This window comes from Cervus canadensis, chromosome 18 (assembly GCF_019320065.1).
Source record: "Cervus canadensis isolate Bull #8, Minnesota chromosome 18, ASM1932006v1, whole genome shotgun sequence".
NCBI classification, from domain to species: domain Eukaryota; kingdom Metazoa; phylum Chordata; class Mammalia; order Artiodactyla; family Cervidae; genus Cervus; species Cervus canadensis.
This window is the reverse complement of record NC_057403.1, coordinates 43867407-43891146: the sequence shown is the minus strand read 5'-3', so window position 1 is coordinate 43891146 and position 23740 is coordinate 43867407. Positions and strand designations below refer to the sequence as shown.

The 23740-nt window shown below is 33.0% G+C and overlaps 1 protein-coding gene across 17 annotated transcripts in view; it reads left to right on the top strand.

Annotated features, from left to right (window-relative positions):
- CHD9 (chromodomain helicase DNA binding protein 9) overlaps positions 1–23740 on the top strand; it is a 219426-nt gene that overhangs the window by 126574 nt on the left and 69112 nt on the right. For 14 of the 17 annotated variants that reach the window (XM_043435138.1, XM_043435135.1, XM_043435129.1 and 11 more), the window contains exons 3-8: positions 2867–3198; positions 16307–16418; positions 20214–20360; positions 21264–21332; positions 21415–21470; positions 22111–22228. In XM_043435138.1, the coding sequence (XP_043291073.1) occupies positions 2867–3198; positions 16307–16418; positions 20214–20360; positions 21264–21332; positions 21415–21470; positions 22111–22228 (834 nt within the window). Of the gene's footprint in view, positions 1–1139; positions 1703–1787; positions 2065–2866; positions 3199–16306; positions 16419–20213; positions 20361–21263; positions 21333–21414; positions 21471–22110; positions 22229–23740 lie in introns of those variants that run through there. The other 3 variants (XM_043435142.1, XM_043435141.1, XM_043435143.1) reach the window with 2 other exon arrangements.

Sequence of the window (23740 nt, the reverse complement as noted above, 5' to 3'; positions counted from 1 at the left end):
AGAACATAGTAAGGATGAAATGTGTTAGCTCTTATTATTATTATTATTGTTTTTAAAACTTGTTTGTGCCCCTAAGTCTAGTCTCTCATTTTGAAATACTACTGTAAGAATCTCTCTCATTTGCTACTCCTCTCCATTATCACTATTACCCTATTATTCAGGATTGAATTAATTATTACATGTAAAGTGCTTAGAATAGTACCTGTCACCTGATAAGCGTTTGGTGGTGGCGTTATTATTGGTTGTTATGGTTTTTACATAGATGATCTCTCAGGATGCTAAGATCCTTTTCTTGCCATTAATGATCCTGTGCCTTTAATATCCTTTCCTGGTCTTTACTTTGGTCTTTCTAGGATACTATTCATATAATGTAGCTCCATTTCAGGAGCTTTGATGCCTAAAAGGAAAGAAAAACTAAAAACAGGTTCTTTGATGCAGATGTCAGATGATCTGCCAAGACCAGTTGAAAAAATGGCATTAATGAAAGAGGTAAATGTGAATTTTGAAGCGGTGAAAATTTTGTTTTAGGTATTTCAGACTACTAAAATAGTCTCAATATTTTATAGGAGAAAAATAGTATTAATTATCAAATTCAGGAGGACTTGCTACTTACTTGTTTTTAGCAAGGGACTAAAACTCAAATTGTTATATGAAAAACTCAACATTTTAGTTGGAATAGAATGTGGAGACTAAAGGTCAGGAATGTTTTAGGAGTTTTTTGAGGTTAGGAAAATAAATTAATGTATGAATTCAGGTTTAAGTAACAGAAAATTTTAAGTAGGATTAGTTATTTTTTATAGACAGATCTTATGTGTTCATTTCAAAATCTTAAGCTTCTTCTTAGAATTTAAATGGAAATAGCTTCAGTTCTCTGTTTTAAAAATAACACTGTTAGCTTTTTGTTAGGAGAATAATGAGAGACCTTATCTAATTTCTTAAAGAGAAGTCACTTGTTATGTGTTCATTTGCATGACCTCCTCTTTAACCCTTCATTCCTCTTCAGCTGTGTTTATGCTTCAGATATTTTAGAGTATCACGGAGAAAAAAGTATTTTTCTCTGGTAAAAATTGCGTTGGACTTTGTTTTTTTAATGATGATAGCTACATAAAGCCACTTCACTACTGTTTTCCTTTTCAAATAATTTTTTGAAATCAAGTTTTTACGTCTATATTTTAAAAACTTTTACTACAGGAAATGGTAGAGTGAGAGTTAAATATGTTACATGGAGGGAAGAACAGTCCATTGGGGGTTAAATTGCAGAGTCTAATGGAATAATAACTGGTAGCACCATCTGCTGGCCTACTTCCGCAGAAGGAGTCAGTATTTTTAACGACATCTCTAATATTCATGCTGATGCATTTTGATGCTTTGTGCATTCATTTCTTTCTGTGCTTTGTTGGAATCTGGCTATCTGCTTACAGCTATTGAGGAAACTCAGCTTTTTAGGAGGGGTTTACGCCTTTTTTATATCTAATTAGGATGAACAGTGGATATAAACTTGCCAAGGCAGAAATGTGTTGATAAATCACAATGTGTATTTGTGGAGGGTTGTGCATCTCTTGGTTGCAGCTTGCTAAATAGGCCATTTAGGAATCTTCTTTCAATGCTTTTTTCTTGAGCACTGCCTGGGGTGGTGAAAAAGCAGAGGGCAAGCCTTTGTCTGACGCCAAAAATGTCTTCAGTGAAGAGGCCAAGAGGAAGGGTAAGTGAAAGCCTGAATGAGTGGGAGGAGGAGGGGTTCTTTGGGCTAAAAGGCTAATGGGATTGAATAACCTTCCTTATTACTGGCTGCTGCTGCGGGAGTCGTACTGCATCGCCATCTTGAGCTTGTTGCTGTTTTCTCGCGTCTTGGTTATTTGTTATAGCCTGTAGGCCTTAAGGTGGCATTTTAGTGAGCGATTCTAAACCCTCCTTCCTTTCTCAGTGCTGTAGCACTGCTATGAAACCTTTGATGAGGCAGGTATAGAAAAGATATCCAGTGAAGCACACTGGAATCAGCATGAAAATGTGTTTGGAAATTCCTGGTGGTTTTTCCCCTTGCTGTAGTCAGAGGCATGTTTACGGGTAAGAATGTAACAAAACTGTGATCTAAGAATATGTGGATGACTGCGTGTTTGAAGAGAATATTCTTTTTAAAATGCTATTGATTTGCTTCCTGTGATATTGCTAAAATATTAATAATTTTAACATAAAACTATATATTTGTTTTTTTCCAGAATTGCTTGAGCAAAATATTATGATATAGAAAGAGAAAAAAAATCCTCATTTAACTCTTTCACAGAAGAACTAAAACTTTCTCTAATTTTTAGTATGGTTTTGTCTGTTTACTAACTAGCTACATTGCCGCATAGACTGCACATTAAAATGATTTAAATGGTTTCAGGTTCTAGTTCCAGTTTCTTGTAAAGCAGAGAGGCTTTGTTTTTCTAAAAATCATAATAAACTATGGGGAGTAGTCATTCTAAATGAAAATTGATATTTTAAATTTATTAATAATTTTCAGAGTTCTGGAATGAAGAGGAAAGAAGATACTTATTCCAAGTGCCCAGAATATTTATGTGACTAAATTTGTATTAGCTGTATTTATAGGACAAAATTCGACTCAGCTAATTAAGAATGCTATGAAAATATCAGTGAATCTATATTACCCTTCTTTAATCTTCATTTTTAAAAGCGATAGTTCGGCTTTTTATTTTACACCTAGACTAATATCTAAATCAGCAAAATGTTTTAATTTTAAACTGTAACACATATATTTGCTTATGTATTTTACTTCTTTAAGCTTAATTCTGAAGTTTTGGTTGTTTGTGTTAATTGTTTAAATGTACTTTTATATATTGTGTAAAAATTATTTTGATTTCTCTAGCCTCCATCTTCCAAGAAGAGTGATGGTTCTGGGACATACACTAAGTTGCAGAATACCCAGGTGAGGATCATGTCCGAGAAGAAGCAGAGAAAAAAGGTGGAATCAGAAAGCAAGCAAGAAAAGGCTAATCGTATAATATCAGAGGCCATAGCAAAAGCAAAGGAGCGAGGGGAACGCAATATTCCACGAGTAATGAGCCCTGAAAACTTTCCTAGTGCTTCAATTGAAGGAAAAGAGGAAAAGAAAGGAAGAAGGATGAAAACCAAGCCAAAGGACAAAGAGAGCAAAAAGACAAAAACTTGTTCTAAATTAAAAGAGAAGACAAAAATTGGGTAAGTTGGTTAAGAATTAAATCTTCTTCCTTGGAAGTTTTTGTAAAAGCACTGTCTGTCTAATCTTTTACTTTTGATTTGCGTGTGATATGTTTACTCTCACTTTGGAGTTTTTAAGTTAACCTCATTGCCTTTTTGAATGAATTAGGTATTGATAATATTCCAGAATTTTACTAAATTTACTAATATATGAACATACCTTTTTGTTAGTAAAAAGAATTTAAAATAGGAAAATATTTTATATATAAAACAGAAAAAGGAAAAACAAAAAACTGGCCACATTGCTGTGCCAGTTCCAAATTTATTTAAAATTTAAAAGCGCCTTGGAATTCTTCATAGTTATAGATTTCTTTCTCTCTTAGTTGTATTTCACTGGGTACTTTATAGTTTGGAAACATGAAATCTAATTTCTCATAAATCCACAACTTTGAAATAAATAGAATGGCAAGGAAACTAAGACCATTTAAATCAATAATAAGCAGCTCTCAATTCTTACAGACTTACTTCCTTATAGTCTTTCTGATTTACTTTATGTAATAAAGAGGCCAGGTGAGGATTAATGCTCTAAGAGAATTATAAGGATAAAGAATTGCTTTTGGAGAGTACATTAATCCTAGGTGTTTTTATTTGACTACTTGCCTAATACATTTTCAAAAAACAAAATGGAATAAGTATTATTTGTTTTATGTGTATGTTTATTTTATGTATACAAGGGTAAAACTAAGGCCAACGGAGTTTAGACTTGTTTTTATGGGAATATTTGGTTACTTTTGGATGCTTTATATGAAATATTAATAAAGCATTTAATTTTCTTTTGTCCACATAAAAGAGTACACAGTAAAAGAGAAGTTTCATATTATTAAAATCTTCATTTGCTTAAGAAATTATTTATATTTTATATAGATACTTAGAACAGAAACAATTTTATAACAGTTTATTCACTGCATTTTAGATGCAACCATCAAACTGAATTATATCATTAGGTCCTGAAGTCTTTCGGTTCAAATCTTTAAATAACATAGGCTCTCTTGTTTTAATAGAGAAATAATTAATATTACTTATTTTATATTTTATTTGCAGATAGCTAACATGAAATTTAGATTTCTGTTCTTTTTATGTTTAAATATTTTGGTATGAAGGTATCTTATTATTTCAATATTTTGTCTAGTTTTAATTTAGGAAACCCCATATATAATCCTTTAATGTATTAAAAGTTACTGTAATTAAAGTTTTCCAGTTTTAACTTATACAGAGATATGGACAAAGTGGTAGCACTGTTTGAAAGGATATTTAAAATAATCATAAGAGGAAACCTTAGAGAACCTTCAAGAGTTACAGTTAGTTTAAATGGGGGGGATGGGAGGATAACTAGAGGGAAAAAATAACAGGTGAACCTGGTCCAAGAAGAAAACAATATATAAAGGGAAATTAGAAATAAATTATAATAGAGAAACCTGGAGTTTTTAAAAGTGTAGATTCACATGGTAGGGGATAGTAATATATTAGAGTATCTGTATTCTGTAATATTTGTATTTTTGTTAGATATAGATTAGTAACGATAAATTAGTTCAATATTGTACAGCATGATCAATTTAGTACTTGTTTTTTAGAGATAGCATTCGTGAGAAGAGGTCAGGATTGTATTGGAAAGATATTTCCATGGTCAGGTATTGAGTAAGTGATAGAAAAATCACTTGCTGAAAGTGGATGACTTTTTGATAGAGGAATTTATAAGTTGCAGGCAAGTAGAAGTGAAGCTTGTCCATATATTATTAAGCTGTTGGAGTGCAACAGTTTCTTGATCAATTTTATTAGACAACCAAAGATTACTTTCATGTTGGAAGAAAAAGCGTGGATGGAAATGAAATTCATGTACAACCTGGAGTTCTGTATTGGTCACTTTTCATTACTGTGCTTTCCAGTTAGCCCACTACATTGTATTATTTTGAATTTGTCGAGTTTTTAATTTTTTGTGAAGAACCAACCATCCTTTAAATAGTTAAGTTTATTTTCATCATTTTAGTAATATTTCATGATGTATTAAATGTTTTCTTGTAAAGGTTTTGTTTTTCTTAGTTTTAAAAGAATCGAACTTTTTCTAATATCAGATGATTTATATCAGATAAAATTAAACGGAGTGTGTGCTAGAACTTAACCATGAGCATTGTGAAACATAAATTTCAAAAATAACTAAATTTGTACCCAATAAGTTATGATTGTATAGTCAGAGTTCATTTAATGCACATATGTGATATATAATCTAGGAATTATTATATACTAATACTAATCTGAAGAAAACCAATACTGCCTATGCTTGCTAATATGCTTGAAACCTTTGTATTTTTTCTGTCACTTTCATAGATTAATTTTTTTTAATTCGAGGAATAGAGTTTTCTTTTCAGAGACTTTGATATAATCTTTACAGCACTTCTGAGTTAGATTGGACATGCAGTATGATAATGAAGTTAAGTGCTTTGACTTTGGAACCAGTTGTACTTATTCACATTCCCCCTTTATCGCTTAGAAGCAGTGTGACCCTGGACAAATACTTAACCTCTCCAAGTTTTAGTTTACTCATAGCATAAAATGAGGATAATGATAGTGCTTGCCCTGTAGTGTTATATTGAGGGTGAAATGATTTAATAACATTTAAAGCATATAGAACAATACCTGTAAATAATGTTAGCCATTATTTTCTGAAAACATAAATAGCATTTAGCTATTTAAGGAAAAACCCAAGGCCAGGAGCTCTGCCCCTTGTTGGAAACTTAAGTTCTCACCTATCTGCCTAGGTTCTCTTTCTATTAAGGCTCTCTTCCTGAATAAGATGAGTTTAAAAATCAAGCAGACAAAATGAAAACAAAAACAGTTGCTAAAACTGATAAGAAGGAGAGTAGTTTAACTTACTAATATTTTTTACTTATTTGTAAGCCTCTGTTTATCAGATTAGCTAGAGTGGCGTTTAGGACAGGAAATTTTGTTTTGAAACGTGCTTGGAGTTTGAAAGGAATTACATGGTTATATGGAAGGGGTGGTGTGAGTTAAAATGGAAATAGCAGGTGTGAAATGAAGAGTGAGGTATAGGACTTTTTCTGCTTTGACATTTTTCATGATCTTAGCAGTCAGGTTATAAAAAGCCACCTTTCAAATAGAAGAGTGGGTATTTCTTGAGTGATCTTTGCTACATAATAGAAGCTCCATGAATGGAAAGGAATGAATTTTATGAAAAGAATGAATGAATTGAAGATTAAATTTTAAATGATGCCAAATGGTTGCATTTGGTTTGTTAAAATCAGAAATGGCAAGCTAATCCTTCACTAAGTCACAGGGACAAAATTAATGGTTTAGTAGTGATGAAGTAAATTCTAAAATAAATTCATTCTAAGACTTCTAGTAGAATTTTCTTATAGCTTGGTTTTAGATTTGATTGAAGCATTTTTAGGTTTATGTTTTATAGCTTTGACATTTAAACTATGTTTCCATGTTGTCAGTTATGATTTACTTCTTTGCATTAGATGATCAGACAAGTAGAATGCTTTTTACACCTAAAAATGTTCTTGTAGCCCTGTAAATTTAATCAGTAAAGGTAAAACCTTCACGATTAAAGGTTAAAAAATACTTCTTTGTATTACTCATAATTGTTCTTTCTGTTGTTACAAGAATGGCAGTTAACAAGTGCTAGAAGTAGCTTTTCTCTTTAGTTAAAGCAGAAATCATCTAAATTAGGAAATATTTATCAAAGCAAGTTGGAATTAAGGGTGTCATGTTATAAAGAAAAACAGTAAAACATTTAATTAGATTTGGAAATTACATTGTGCCCTTCTTTGCAATTGTTGTTCTGAGCGCCCAAGAAGGGATAAGCAAAGTAACGTTTATTAATTACCTACTACGCATATACATGGGCTTCCCTTGTAGCTCAGTTGGTAAAGAATCTGCCTGCAGTGCAGGAGATCCGGGTTCAATCCCTGGGTTGGGAAGATCCCCTGGAGAAGGAGATGGCAACCCACTCCAGTATCCTTGCCTAGAAAATCTCACGGACTGAGGAGTCTGGTGGGCTGTAGTCCATGGAGTCGCAAAGAGTCGGGCACGACTGAGCGAGTAACACTTACTTACTTATGCATATACATATGTATGTATGTTTGTATTTTTAAACAAAACAAACATGTAAGTATATCCATATGTGTGTCTATAGAGAGAGACACATTTAAATAATAATGTAAGGGGAAAATCGTATGGGGAAAATCGTATGAACAAAATCTGAGGGGAAAAGAAGAGGAATCAGCAGAAATTGGGAATTATCACTATTCCATGTTAGTGAAATAAAAAATGAGAGCCTTCCCTGGTAGTCAGGTGGTTAAGACTCCACCCTTTCACTGCCAAACGGTGGGTGTTCATCCCTGGTCAGTCAGCTACCCCGAATTTCACAGGAAGTAACAACTGAGACCCTGATTGCAAACATTCAGAGTAGTAGAAATTTAGTTTGTGTTTGGCTAAAATATAAGTGTATTAATTAAATGTTTCTCAGCATATGATAAGAAAACACTTTAAAAAATGTGTGGTATAAATTTATTGTGTATTTTTAATTATTAATCATGCCATTAGTAGACTGTGTAAGTTCTGTAATTTTTAAATGGTAAGAAGACAAAATGTTTTATTGATTTGACTCCTTATTTCTAAACTTAAGTTCAATGAAAATCTGGAATATTCATCTACAGAAAGAATTAATGTATACTTTATATATTATTATGAATTTAAGATTTACAGGTCCATTTTTAATACATATATCTTTATATAAGATGTATTATAAGGTCTGTCACTAGTGAATAATGTGCAATTATTTTGTTTAATCTAAAATGTCATTAATTATGACACTATTATTTTATGTGTCAGTTAGAAAAAATATATTAACAGTTAAAACTATGGCATACCTTTGATTATTAGGTGAATCTTGATTTCATAGATGTTAATACGTGGGGAAAGGGTGTACTTTAGAGACATTGTAGTATTTTATTTTAATTTTCCTATTTTGTCAGTATTTTTAAGCATAAATGTTTTTTTTAAAGAGAAGAAGTAAGTTTTTTAAAGAATAAGGATTAAACTATGCTGATAAATATACTGACTATGATTAGCTAATACTTGGACTTTAGTGACTATTTATATGAAACAACTCAGTGAACTAAACATTTTGAAAAAAATGATGTCCAATCTTAAACTGGAAGTGATTATTTATTTGTTTTATTTAGTATTATTTTTTGTCCATGCCATATGATGTACTGGATCTTAATTCCCAGCCAGGGATCAAACTCACGCCCCCTACAGTGGAAGTGTAGAGTCCTAACTACTGAACCTCCAGGGAATTTCATAAAAAGGAAGTCATTTGTAATCCACGTTACTAAAAACCTCAAATACAGTCCTCCTTTCATAAATTTAAAGATTAACTAAAAACCGCTTTAAAACTTGTTTTTTTCCAGATAAGTTTAAGCTAGAGTCTTGAGTTGAACTTTAAACTGGAATAATTTCATCAAGTTAAATATGCTTCTTCTTAAAAAAAAATACACATGTATATATCTGATGATTTTAAAAATCATCAGATACAGCCCAGTGCCTGTAACTGGACTTATAAAGAAAAAAAATTATAATGTATAATAGTAGTTTTGCTTGGTTCCTCTACAGATGATGAATTGGATGCATTAATTACAACAAATGGACTAAATTGGATAAGATTCATTGTTTGTCCAATTATTGCAATGAGAGAATCTACAGGGGGCAATTACAGATTGACACTGCGAAGAATGTAGCTTGTTACACAGCTTCTACTAATAACACGTGGGCAGGATTTAGATGAGTGCATAAATTACATCTGAAAATCAAATATAACTGTCAAGTATATAAACACTGAGGTTTTCTAGTATGTGTACTTATGAAATGAATTAACATTTCAAATTTATACTTGGTTTGAAATTGCCCTTTGCTGTCTGAAAACAAGCTATGTTTTGTTATTTAGTTCTTTTACATGCCTGGATACTTGCTGCTGCAGTTTGCTAACATTGATAACAGATCCCTTTAATGTTTTAAAAAAACAAAACTTGCTTAAAGTCTTTAGTATCATCATAGTCTGTATTACTTTGTTGCTTTACTTTGTGACATTTCTAAAAAGCAGGCTGTCACTTTATTTGAAGAATGTACCTATAATGACATTTTATTTTAGAATTAACATAGTAAACTTTCTGTAATTCATCATGGAGGAATGGAATGCTCTTTGGTAATTGGATATTTTACTTAACTGATTTTATCTTATTTCTTCTACTTTTGGATCATCTGATTTCCTTCAGATAACATTTATGGCTATCAATTGTCATTGTACAGGCAATAGATATCCCTGGTTGTTCAAAAACCAGCCAACTTTAACCATAATGATTTTCTAAAAGATAATGTAGTTTCATAATCCTCTTTATTCATTAAAGTATATTGATATTAAATTATCTAGTGACTGGTTGAAGTATGGTATCATTTTATTTTAAAATCAGTAAGATATGTTGAAAATAGCAGAGTAGGAGTGAGGAGACTTTTGTCTTTTACTAGACGTGTGGTTTTGGCAATTTGTTTTATCTTTTAGGGCTAAAGTTTCTCTATTTAGTGGGATTGATGACCGCCTCACCTATATATGAGCTTTTCTCGGGGTCAACTGAGATGTTATAGACAAAAGCACTTTGAAATTTTAAGTATTTTGTAAGTATAGAATAGTTCTATTATCCTAAATTTTTGTTCCTGGAGTTTTCTTCACTAATTATTTTGAGCCAGTGGTTCTGAAACCTGGTGGGAATTCTTATAAAGTCTGATAAGGGATCCCATTTACAAGAATCAGAATTCTGGAGTTGGGACCTACAAATCTGGAGTTTTGTTTTGTTAGTTTTTATTTTGAACTAATCTCACACTTGTGAAAATAGGTTAGGGTTCCCTTAGGCTCTTCACCCAGCTTCCTCAGATGTTAATAATATCTTGTGTTACCCAAGCGCAGTGATCAAAATCAGGAAGTAAACACTTAACACAATCCTGTTAACTGAGTTATAGCTCAGTGCAAATTGTGTCAGTTCCATTTTTTTTTTGGCCAGGATCCAGTTAAGGATTTTATATTTCATTTTATTGTCTTATCTCCTCATACTCCTCCATTTTGGGGTGACTTCAGTCTTTGACGTTTTCCTCTTTGATGCATACTGGGCAGTTATTTTGTAGTGCTCAGTTGCTAAGTCATGACCATCTCTTTGCAACCCCATGGACTGTCGCCCACTAGGCTCCTCTGTCCATGGCATTTTCCAGTCAAGAATACTGGAGTGGATTGCCATTTCTTCCTCCAGGGGATCTTCTTGATCCAGGAACTGAACCTGTGTCTCCTGCGTGTCCTGCACTGGCAGGCAGATTCTTTACCACTGAGCCACCTGGGAAGTCCCTTACTTCACAGAATCTCTCAATTTGGAATTTCTATTTTTAACAAACAAACTTTCAATAAAATCTGACTCACATGTTTAGGAATTACTGATCAAAACTAACCAAATGTTTGTGCTTTGTAGTATCCCTTGTATACCATTTTAGAATGTTTAATAAACTGATATACTTCATTATTTCTAAGAACCAGTGTTCTATGTAAGTAACCATAGGATATGTGTATGTATGTGTGTATGCACATATATATAAACTGTATACATTTTATATAAAATATATATTTTTTAAACTCAGAATTATGTCAGTCAAGAATGACTTCAAGTTTTAGAATAAACCTTTTTCCTACAGAAGAAATGTAGCTTTTTTGAACAGAATGGTCATATGTGTAAGTATTTGGACCTCAGAAGTTTAGTAGGAAACTACTGTATTTGAAATATTTCTTGCAAAGTTAGAATTTGAAAAATACTTTTACATGGATTAATGATAATTAGTTTATGAATTAAGATGTTATTCCAGGCCTATACAATAATATTGGAAGAAAATGCGGAATATAAGAAAAATAAATTTTGAAGGTAGTTTTGTTTGTAAGTACATTTTTCAAATAATGTAATGGAGGTTTACCTTAGGTATTATCAGTTTAGTTCAGTCACTCAGTAGTGTCCGACTCTTCGTGACCCCATGGACTGCAGCACGCCAGGCCTTCCTGTCCACCACCAGCTCCTGGAGTTTACACAGACTCATGTCCATTGAGTCGGCGATGCCATCCAACCATCTCATCCTCTGTTGTCCCCTTCTCCTCCCGCCTTCAATCTTTCCCAGCATCAGAGTCTTTTCAGATGAGTCAGTTCTTCACATCAGGTAGCCAAAGTATTGGAGTTTCAGCTTCAGCTTCAGTCCTTCCAATGAATATTCAGGACTGATTTCCTTTAGGATGGACTGGTTGGATCTTCTTGCAGTCCAAAGGACTCTCAATTCTTCTCCAACACCACAGTTCAAAAGCATCAATTCTTGGGTGCTCTACTTTCTTTATAGTCCAACTGTCACATCCATACATGACTACTGGAAAAACCATAGCCTTGACTAGATGAACCTTTGTTGGCAAAGGAATGTCTCTGCTTTTTAATATAAAGTATTAAAACACTTAGATCTAACTTATCCACCTCCACCAAAAAGAGTGAGTATTCAAGACTAATTTGGTAGCACTTAGTGTTTTTTTAGCACTTAGTATTTAGTCAGTGTTTATTTATAAAAACATTATTTAAGCAACTTACTTAGTTCAGTGTCCTTAGAGTGAAAACTTATTTACTTTATACTACTAGAAAGGAAAAGTACAATCTCTTCATAGTCATAAATATCAAATTTTAAATCTCTCTGCTCCTGATTTCATTGAAGTTTTTATTGAGTGGGATTTGAGTCTTTAAGCAGCAATATAGATACCATATCAGATTATATATTTCACATACAGAATTTATTTAGCATACCAAACACTAATAAAATGCTTTTTTTAGCAATGTACTGACAGGTATTAACGGGCCTTGATCTGCATTTCATAGGAAGTCTTTTTTTTTTTCTTTTTTTTTTAGTTCTACCACTTTATTGCTACCAACCCATCTCCCTCCACCCTTATGCACACATGCTCAGTCATGTAATCCCATGGACTTCAGCCCGCCAGACTCCTCTGTCCATGGACTTTTCCAGGCAAGAATACTGGAGTAGGGACTTCCCTGGTGGTCCAGTGGCTAAGACTCTGAGCTCCCAGTGCAGGGGGCCCAGGTTTGATCCCTGGTCAGGGAGCTACATCCCACATACTACAACTAAGACCCAGGGCAGCCAAATAAATAAATAAAATTAAAAAATAAAAGAATACTGGAGTGGGTTGCCATTTCCTTCTCCGTAGGAAGTTGTTATTAACTAACAACTTTCCTGCCACTAGTGTTGTCCTCATCTACAGACTAATCTAAATGATGCGTTTGGGTTTGGTGATGGATAGCAGATGAGGGGGTGCATGCAAACTGTATTTCTATGAATCATTTTTACTTTGAGTTATCCCTTACCTTGCCATTGAAGATCACCTGCCCCAAGTGGCTTAGGTTATATTAAATAACCAGAAGTAACATAAAGGTTACTCGTAGAAGGAGGTTGTTACTTGAAGAAAAAGCATGACAGGAGACTCTTGGGAAACCAATGTCTTGTTTGTTGATCTAGGAGCTGGTTATACATTTATGTTCAGTTTGAGAAAATTCACTGCGCTATATACTTTTTTGATATGTGCACTTCTCTGAATTTACATTATACTGTAGTATTAGTACACTTTTTTAGGAAAACTGAGGGGTTGCATTTGGGACCATTTTGAGATTTTAATGTCTGTGGGATATCCATATGGATATGTCTTATAAACAGTTGGTTATATGAATCTGAAGTTGAGGAACGGTCTGAACTAGAGATAAGAGATTTGAGAATCTTCAACTTCTAAGTGGTTGTTACGAATGGATTAAATTTCCTGGGAATAGTATACAGAGAGGGAAGTCTAAAGACACAACTTTGAGAAACACCAAAGTTTAAGGGACTGGGAAAAAAACAAAACTGAATCCTATTGAAAAATGACAAAGTAAAGAAGAGCCAAAGAAGTTTAGTTAGAACCAGAAGAATGTTATGTCATGAATCTGAGAGGGTGGAGACGAGGAAAGAATAGTTATGTGTTGGTAGATAAAATCTTTTAAAATTTCCATCGGATTTAGCATTACAAGGGTCATTGGTAGCCATAGACATTAGGCAGTCAGTCTTTGGAGTGAGGCACTTTTACTTTCTATCTCAGTTCTTACTATTGGTATGACTTTAATTTCTCTAAGCCTCAGTTTCCTCTTGTATAATTTGCTCTCAGAACTATATGAACACAAAGTTAGAGAATGCATATAAAGTCAGCAGAGGTTGACTCAGTGAACATTGAGTAAATGGAAGCTATGAATATGAAAATGGCAACCCACTCCAGTATTGTTGCGTGGAGAATCCCATGGACTGAGGATCCTGGTAGGCTACAGTCCATGGGGTCGCAAAGAGTCAGACACGACTGAGCGACTTCACTATACACATGGAAAGTTGTTTTAAGAGTTTTGATTATAGTGGATTGAGGAGTGAAAGGAACAGTATAAGTGACTCTTGAACTGTGGATAGGGAGGGGAGAACAAGATGATGTGGTGTCTAATAGTAGATACTACCTCAAGGGAGATTTTTGTTTTAGGAGAGAAACCAAAGTAAAGGAAGAGGGACTGGAATTTAGAGAGATGATGACCTGTGTAAACAGGGGACAGAGCATGACTGTGGGCAGTTCCTTAATGCTGGGTCAGAGTATGCTTTTACACTTTCTCTGATTTCCTGGTTTCAGTGTAAACTGTATGTTTACTCTATGTCATTTGTTTTACATACTCAGAAAAGTGCAAGTGAGATAACCAAGTAAAACTTACCATTATCATGTTGAAAGTGGTGATCAAACCAATATGAGAATACCCTAGGAGTTAATCATTCTAGAATTTTTTCTCACCTCATATCTCATTATCCAATCAATAACCAAGTCTATTGTTTCTGCTTCCAAAATGAAAAATTATGTATCTTTCTTGACTTCTTCATCCACCCTACCATGGTCCTGTATTTCATTCTTCATTTCTCACCTGAATTGGCAGCCTTATTGCTGGTTTCCCTCATTTACATTTCATTTTGTTCTAGTTGCATTGCTTTTCCTTGTTTAAAATCATTTTCCCCCCAATTTTATTGAGATGTAATTGTCATATCACAGTGTATTCGTTTATGGTGTACAACATAATAATTTGATGTGTGTATATATTGTGAAACTGTTACCACAGTAAGTTTGTTAACATCTGTCACCTTCACATAGTTATATATATTTTTTCATGTGATGAGAACTTTTAAGGTTTACTCTCTCAGTAACTTTCAAATATTTAACTCAATATTATTATCTATAGTCACCAGGCTGTACATTACATCCCTAGAATTTGTTTAAAATTCTAGCATCTTCTGGTTGCTTTACAGTTTCTTATCCATTCAAAATATCTCCATGCCATTTGTTGTCAGTGGTGAGCAAGACAGATTTCTTTTCAATTTCTGCCCTGTGGAGCTTAAAGATGGCCTTAAACTAAAAACATGAACTCCTTGCGTGTAATACAGGGTCTTCTGTGACCTTGACCCACCTCTTCCTGTAGTACTTTGTGTGGTCCTAACATGCTCTTACCGTTGCATATTCTCACATCTTCTGTGGTATCCCCCTGTCTGGAATGTACCCGGTCTTTTCTTTCACTACTTGTTGGGCTCCCTTTCATCTTTCAGTTCCCTTTCTCAAACATTGTCTTTTCTGGAAAGCCTTCTTTACTCTTCAGTAAATGTAAGCATTTCTTTTTTGTCTTCACATTACATCTTGTTCTAACTTCCTCTTTATTTTAGCTGAGATCATATTCTAACAATGATAATGTAAGCTTAGGAACTTTGTCGACTTTACCTTCAAATCCTAGAACCCAGGAAAGTGCCTGGCATGTCACAGGTAGATGTAGCTACCATTAGTTGAGAAACTGCTATGTGTTAAAGGCTGTCCTCAGACATATATTATCCCACTTAATTCTCAGCAAAATTATGGCTCTAGCTATTGCAGTATCCCTATTTTACAGGCAAGGAAGCTATCAAGTAATTTCCCCAGTGTCACACAAGACAGGTAAAATGGTGACATCAGGCTTTTATATTTTTGAAACTATGATTTCAAAGTGGATGCTTTTAACCTTCAAGTTTTCCCACGTTAGTAAATAACTGTTGAAAAGTTTTTTGATATATTTCTAATATATCATGCCTTCATGTAATTGAGAAGCTTTCTATGTTTGGAATATAGATATCTAAAATAGAACTTTCCTAATAGTGATCATGTCATCTCATCTATTGAACCAGATAAGAAAATGTGGGATGTACTCATGTATTTCTGTCTTTCATCAGGAAACAAACATAGAAAACACATTTTCATTTTAGACATTTACATTCAATGTGTGTTAATATACATTTATACGTGTATATATTAGAGACAGGTAAATGTATGCATACTGTAGAAATATAAAAAATCTTACTCTTTAGAAAGATAGAGTGCAACTGAGAAAAGCCCTAAGTGAAATAATCAAAGAACAAGTAGTTGTTTAAGTGTTTTAAGTAAGGGAAAAACTGCTATAGTGTAAGAACAAGTGGAGACTTGGAGAATAGGTAGGATTCAAAGAAATTAAGTGGAATTTGAAATGAAAAGTAGTAGAAGGAAAAAGAATCCCTCATTCCAAACCTATCCAAGATAATAAAATAAATGAATTATGTTAATTATTAAATAATTAAATCACCTGACATTTTTCTCATGAAAAATAATCGTAAGCCTAAAGAAACAAGTGCTAGAATTTAACTATATTTCTAAGCTTGAAATGTGTTAACTGTATTATTGGTTTCTGTTTGTTCCTTTGGAATAGAGTTTATCATTTGAAAATATCATTTTTTATTTCATGATAAATAGCATCTTTGAAAGTTGGACATTCAAGGGATATAAAACAGAGGAAAATTTATCATTGAGATCTTACTTTGACCAAAAATGGAAAAATACAAAGGGATCTTACTGTTTACTCTTTTTCTCCTAAAACAGGAAACTCATTATTACATTGGGTAAGAAACAAAAGAGAAAGAATGAGTCTTCAGATGAAATATCTGATGCAGAGCAGATGACACAGCATGCATTCAAAGAGGAAGACTCTCAAGTGAGTATAAAATTTTTTTCTGAGAAATGAAGCACTGGCAGATTTAGATAGCATGATATTGTTTTGTGGTTATTTATACTGTAGTTTAGTGGTGAAATTACATTTTATTTTCATAGAACTTATATGACAAAACATTATTATAGTATGGTCCTACAGTGTTAGACCTGGGAGGAAACTTACACATCCTCTTCAAACCCTCTCAGTTTTCAAATAATGAGACTGAAGCCCAAGAGAGTTTAAGTAACAATCCAAAAACCCTGGTGGCTTTTAGCATGGAGAGTATCTAGTGATATTATTACCCTGTACTTATAGAGCATTATTAAATGAATTTATTGATGGAGATATTAATTTTAAAAGTCACATACCAATGATAAAGCAAATGGGTTGAATCATTCTTGGAGATAATTTCTTTGGTCTGCTTCTACTGAAGAGAAGATAAACAGGTATATTAAAAATCCCCTAAAGCAGACAAAAATACTGTGCATTTTTCCTTTTCATTTTTTTAATAGCTGTATATTCAAAATAACCTTGTGAAGTTAAAAAATTATATAGTGAAGGTCATAATAATTCAGGCCACCCTCTGCTCTCTAATAATTAAAGTACGACCCTAGGCCGTAGGGGTGGTGGCAGTTGTTGCATTATGGGGCCAGAAAGCCCCTGAATGGCCTTTCTTCTTCCTTATGCAGCTTCTTATCCAATGGGAGAGTAGTGGCTCAAGGCTCCTGGGCTGCTGCAAGAGTTGAGGTAAGGGCAGTGACTGAAGCTCCTAATATTATATGGCCTGGCTTTTTCTTCATATGTTATCCTTAACTTAGGCACACTTATCATTATTCAATATGAGAAATGTAGTTAAATTTTTACTAAAATAATGCTGGCCATTTTTCCATTATGTAATTACCAAACAATGAAATGGTAGAATAGGTTAACATGCACATTTCTTCCATGCCTTTCACAGTAGTTAACTAGGTTGCTTCGACAAGTGTTTTGGTTTAACACAAAAATTTTAATGGAGAAGGAAAGAAATATTTTCTGGTAAACAATCATAAATCTGTATTATTGATATATTTAAATATATGAGTATATAAATTATGTATAAATATCTAAAAGTAGTTTTCAACCACAATGTATTGTCAAGATTTGAAGGCTTGCAAAGTACTTGAAGGTTTAGAGTCAAGTGAAAAATCTAAAAATGTGGTTATGATATTTAATTTTTTACCTGATAGAGAATAATTCAGTAATCTAACTATATTTAGAGACTTAAATTATTTTTAAAAGCTCCTGTAGCACATTTTATTAGGTTTATGATAAACAAATGGTATGTTATCATAATGAAGTATTTAGTCATTTAAGAACATAATGTTTCTGACCTCTTATGTAAAGTGCAGTTGATTGAAGCCTTTAAAACATTAAGGAAAAGTTAGTAAAAAGAAATTTGAAGAAATAGTTTGTCACTTTTAAATTGTCCTTTGAAAAATACTATGGAGAAAAAGAAAGCCAAAGCAATCCACATTAGCCTAAAATATGGACATTCAAATTAGTTCTGTATTTTTACGGTAGTGGAACTGTTATATAACAGAGAAAGCTAATTGGTAAGAGTGTCACCTTACTTCTCTTTGCCTAATATGTATCTATATGCTCCAGTGGAATTTAAGATTTGGTGAAGTCAGTTGAAAAACTACAAAAAACTCACAGTATTTTAAATTACTCAGAGAGTGATAAAAATCTTCATAGAATGAGGGAGCAGTTTACAGTATGTGGCTCTTATTCCATCTTGTAAAGAATTACCTGAATGTGCACATTTGTGAGTTAAAATGATTCTTTCAGGCCACTTGTTTACTACTACTTACTAAGGATTGTATATGGCATTTCAAAGTAGCTGACCTAAGTGATCAGAAAGGAAACTTTAATGCTGAAATCATCTATAGAATCTTCTAGAAGTGTACCAAATTATTACCAGACTTCATTATATAAACTATTTGTGCCTAGTGAGACATAACATTCATAATATATGTTATTGTTAGAATAATAATTGTCCTGAACGGTTATTAAATTAAGCTATTTTTGAGCATTAAGAACTGATGCCTGTAATAGAACTCCAAACATTTCTTTAGCCTAGTACTAGAGATCCATAGACTTTTCTCTCCCAGGGAATAATAAATGTTTCATATCTTTTCCAGAAGAGGATGTGGGAGAATTGGGTTTTTATAAGTCCCTTGGGCTTCCTCAGGTGGTTCAGTAAAGAATCCTCCTGTAGTGCAGGAGCCCCCAGGAGATGCAGGTTCGATCCCTGGGTCAGGAAGATCCCCTGGAGAAGGGCATGGCAACCCACTCCAGTATTCTTGTCTAGGAAATTCCATGGTCAGAGGAGCCTGGCAGGCTACAGTCCGTGGGTTTGCAAGAGTAGGACATGACTTAGCAAGTAAACAAAAGCTAGTATATTTCCTAGAGTGAACTCCCCAGCGTTTATGGGCTTCCCTGGTGGCTAAGATGGTAAAGAATCTTTCTGCAGTGCAGGAGACTCATGTTCAGTCCTTTTTATATAATTTTTGTATGCCACCTTCCTGCCTCCCATAGTGACAAAATTGTCACCTTGAGTTTTGCAAATGTAAGTATCTTCATGGCTAAGAGACGGTGACCCATCCTAATTGAAGCATGGAGTTTTCTACTACATTTGGCTGAGCTGCCTCACCACAGTAGTGCCTTTCTTTCTCTCAATATTCCACTACTTTCAAGAGAAGAGGCACTGCAGCCTTTCGGAACACAAATAAGTTTGTCCCCACACTGCTGCACTGATTCAGTTTTGTTATGGCAATGGTAGTATGAAAGACCTACCACATTGAAGACATTGGCAGAAACCAAAAGGAGAACACATGGGTTATTCTGTTAGTTGCATTTTGGGGAAATGTCATGGGAGTTACTAAATACTAGAAGAATAGTAAAAGGAAGAAGGAATATTGAGTAGTAGAACAGTTGACTGAGGTACCTCCATCCATGGGATTTTAGGGAGGTGTGCAAAATTAAAACTAAGTCCTTTGGGATTGTCAAGCAATTGTGTAATTTGTTTTTTAGTGGGAACATCAGATATTAGATTTTTAGGGAGGTAAGTAAAGCCATGTGCATTTGATACTTGCTTTTAAATTATTTAGATTATTTTAAAATCATGTTACTACACAGAATACTTTCTGAAAAGCTTTCTTCCATTTTTATGATAGTGTTATTTATTTTTAAGGGAAGCTAGTAAAGGCAGTAAAACAGTGGTTCCTCCTTCATTCACATTTAATTTTTTAGTAGATTTCATCCTTTGTTATTTTGTGTATCTCTTTTAAAACATTTTATGTTATTTGGTTTTTTTCTGTTTTAGACACAGGTTCATGGTTTTGTGTCAAAGTTTTAATTTCTTTTAGTTTTATGCCCCTGGTTAATTATTAAACCAGTATTCATCTGATGACTTTCTAGGTTTGAAGCAAAAACTGCTAGTATTAATATTTTAAAATACATGTTTCCCAATCTGTGAAATAGTTAAATAAAAAGACCTTTTTATTCTTAACAAATTCAAAAGAAAAGTAATAAAGGCATTATTGTTAATCATTCTTACTTGACATTTTAGGAAGTATAACTAAAGATAACTAAAGATTGCAAACCTTTGGCACAGTGAAAATTATAATCTTCCTTTAATTAAAAGTAAAAATGAGAAAAGATGAATGCAGAATACAGTTTTGAAAATTTAATGTACAAAATTGTCACATGACCCTTTAAAATAAATCATGTGAATATGATCCTTATCATTCATTACAGAAAAGAAGATCAAATCGACAAATTAAAAGGAAAAAGTATGCAGAGGATGTAGAAGGGAAGCAGTCTGAAGAAGAGGTTAAAGGCTCTGTGAAAATAAAAAAGAATTCAGCTCCTTTGCCTGCTGAACAGCCTTTACAGTTATTTGTGGTAAGACAGATTGTGGGTTATATGACAAAAAACATTTTAAACCAATGTAAATTAAAAATCTTCATTATCTTTCCTCCTAAAACCTGCATCAACTTTTCCTCCTAGATTCCATATTATAGTTAATAGAACCATTCATTATTTGGATCAGAAACCTAGGTATTTGTTCTCTCTTTTTTTAATCTTTACTTCATGGCATTCAATTTTTTGCCTCCTAAATATATTTTCCTGCGACTCCTCCAAACTCCATGTTTTTTGTGGCGTGTTTGTAAATTACAAGCCTAATAACAGTACTTTTCTTGAAAACTCCTCTAATGGTGTCCTAAGTCAGAAACAAATGAAAATGCACTTTTTATTATAGCTTATAAAGCCTTTCGTATGGATTTTTTGGCCTTATGTCCTTCCACTTCTCTGTAAACTCTCAGTCCTCTGGTTTCATAAACATAGTTGTCTGGATGCCATATTTTGACACCTTTATGTCTTTACATAGGCATTTTCCTCTTTGTAGAGTTCTTTTACTCTCCCTTATCTGGACTGTAACCCAGCTACTCATTTCCTTGCTGAATCATCTGACACTTTGTTTTTTTGTTTTTTTTTTTCATCTGACACTTTGAACAAGTAGTAATCTTGTCTATGCCAGAGGTTTCTAGTCTGCAAAATGTAAACTATTGAGAATAATGCATAAGAGATTAAAAAGCCCAATATGTTTACTATGATGGTGATGCCAATGATGTTGAGGACAGTAACACCAATTGATTTTTTTCATTTTGTATTTCTAACATTTAACATGGTCCCTGACATGTTAAATAATTGTTTGTTGGATTTTAGTATATTTATAGACATACAGAGTGGCAACTGAAATGTTTTCAGAATGTATCATCATACTTTTTTTCTGCCTTCACATAGGAGAATCCGAGTGAAGAAGATGCTGCAATTGTGGACAAGATACTGTCTTCTAGAACTATTAAAAAAGAAGTAAGTAATGATATGGTACATTCTGTACTTTATATTGCATGGCCTGATTATAAAACTCATAATTATTGAATCTTTTTCTTAGATATCACCTGGAGTGATGATTGATACAGAAGAATTTTTTGTAAAATACAAGAATTAGTAAGTATTTGAGCTAGAAAAATAATAGAAAGATGATATTTAAATATGAATTAATATTTTGAATATGTTAAATTATTATTTTTCTTTTATCTGTATTTTAAAATATTTGTTACTGCATGAAGTTAAAAATCATTAAAAAGTGAATAGACTTTGAAAACTTTTCATGTTAATAGTGAGTAGTTTTTTTTTCCAGAAAACTACTTACTAACATCAAAATGCAGGAATATTTATAAATGATGCTTTTGGAAACAATAGACATTTTCCATCATATTATACTGTTAAACTTTTCAGGTTTTGTTCAACTTTTTCTTATGCTTTGGTGAAAGAAGGTGTTTTAAATAAAATTACATTGCTTTCAAAACAAGTTTTCTTTCTCATCATGACAAAACTGTTATAATGAAGAAATTAATGAAAAGTCAATGTGTTGTTATCCTTATGATTAAGTTTACCATTCTGTGTAGTGATCACAGTGGCTTTATTTTAGAAATTATATGAGAGTCTGTCGACATTAAATGAAATGATGAACAGCATATTTGGAAAGTTGAAGATAATATTTTTAGAGGCCATGATTAAAAATAAATCTAAAAACAAAACATGATTTTCTGTATCATTCTAATATACTACTTTTATAAAATTTTAGCTCTTATCTTCACTGTGAATGGGCCACAGAACAGCAGCTTCTGAAAGATAAAAGGATCCAGCAGAAAATCAAACGATTCAAATTGAGACAAGCACAAAGAGCACACTTTTTTGCAGATGTAAGAAGAAAAAGACTATTATGTGTTGAACTCTGAATACATGCCGTATTATGTATCAAAAACTTAAATATTATTCATTTTAATTCTTAGGCTTCTACTTTTGATATTTGACTATAAATGATATCTACTTATTTCCCCCCTAAATTTAGCTCGTGAGTGAAGTAGCTCAGTAGTGTCCGACTCTTTGCGACCCCGTGGACTGTAGCATGCCACACTCCTCCGTTCATGGGATTTTCCAGGCAAGAGTACTGGAGTGTGTTGCCATTGCTTTCTGCAGAGGATCTTCCCAACCCAGGGATCAAACCCTGGTCGCCGCATTGTAGGCAGACGCTTTACCGTCTGAGCTACCAGGGAAGCCCTAAATTTAGCTTGGAAAGTAGCTAAAACAGAACACTAATAAATCAGAATGGTAGATATGTCCTGTATTTTAAAGTTAACATTTATTTCAATACCTTTTAGAGTTGAATGTGAGTATATTAATATCTTAAAGTATTTTATCAGCAAACTTATTCAAGTAATGGTGACATAGCAAATAAATGAAAAAGAAGATTTTTCAGTATGTGAGATATTGCATATTTTCTCTATCAGCTTTGTGTATGCATGAACAGAACATCATTGGAAAAATTCATTAACCTTTCCAGTCCTTTTTAAAAAGTCAGATGTCCTTCCCTGCTCTAAACTTTTTAATTTTTCTTTTAATAGACTTTTTAGAGCAGTTTTAGATTCATCTAATTATTTTAACTTTTTATTTGAAAATTTTGCTACTGGATATTCCCACATATATTTTAACTAGATTCCCTAAATGTTAACATTTTATCATATTTGCTTTATCACTCACATTAATTCTTCTGCCTCTGTGCACCTCTCTCCCTCTTTCTGCCTCTCTCTCCCATGTACATAAATTTTTTTCTAAGCCATTTGATAATTCTCAATTTCAGTATTTTCTAGAAGCATTTTCCCATAATAATAGTACAATTAACACTGACATGGTAATATTTTCACATCTATAGACCTTAATTCATATTTCACTAATTGTTCCACTAGTACTTTTATAGCAAAAATTTTTTTTAAAGTATGTTTTTGCTTATTCTGATCCAAAGTCTAGTTCTGCAGTGCATGATACATTTAGTTGGCATGTCTCCTTTAATCAGTATTTTTTTGTTTTCCATCACTTGGACTTTTTTCTTTTTAAAGAATTTAGGTGGTTTATTTTGTAACGTGTCCCTCAGTTTGGGATTATCTTGATGTTTCCTCAGCTTCAGGTCATGCATTTTTTTTAAATGAACATTATAGAAATGATGCAGGAGCATTCTCAGTGAATCATGTCAGGAGGTATATGATACCTATTTACCCAATTACTGGTAGTGTTAACTTGAATCACTAGATTATGTTGATATCTTATGGCAGATTTTTCCACCATGAAGCTATTTTTATTTTTTGTAGTTGTAAAGTCTACTTCAAAAATTTGTTGATTGAAATGACCTATCAACTTATGGATGCTGGGAGGTCCTC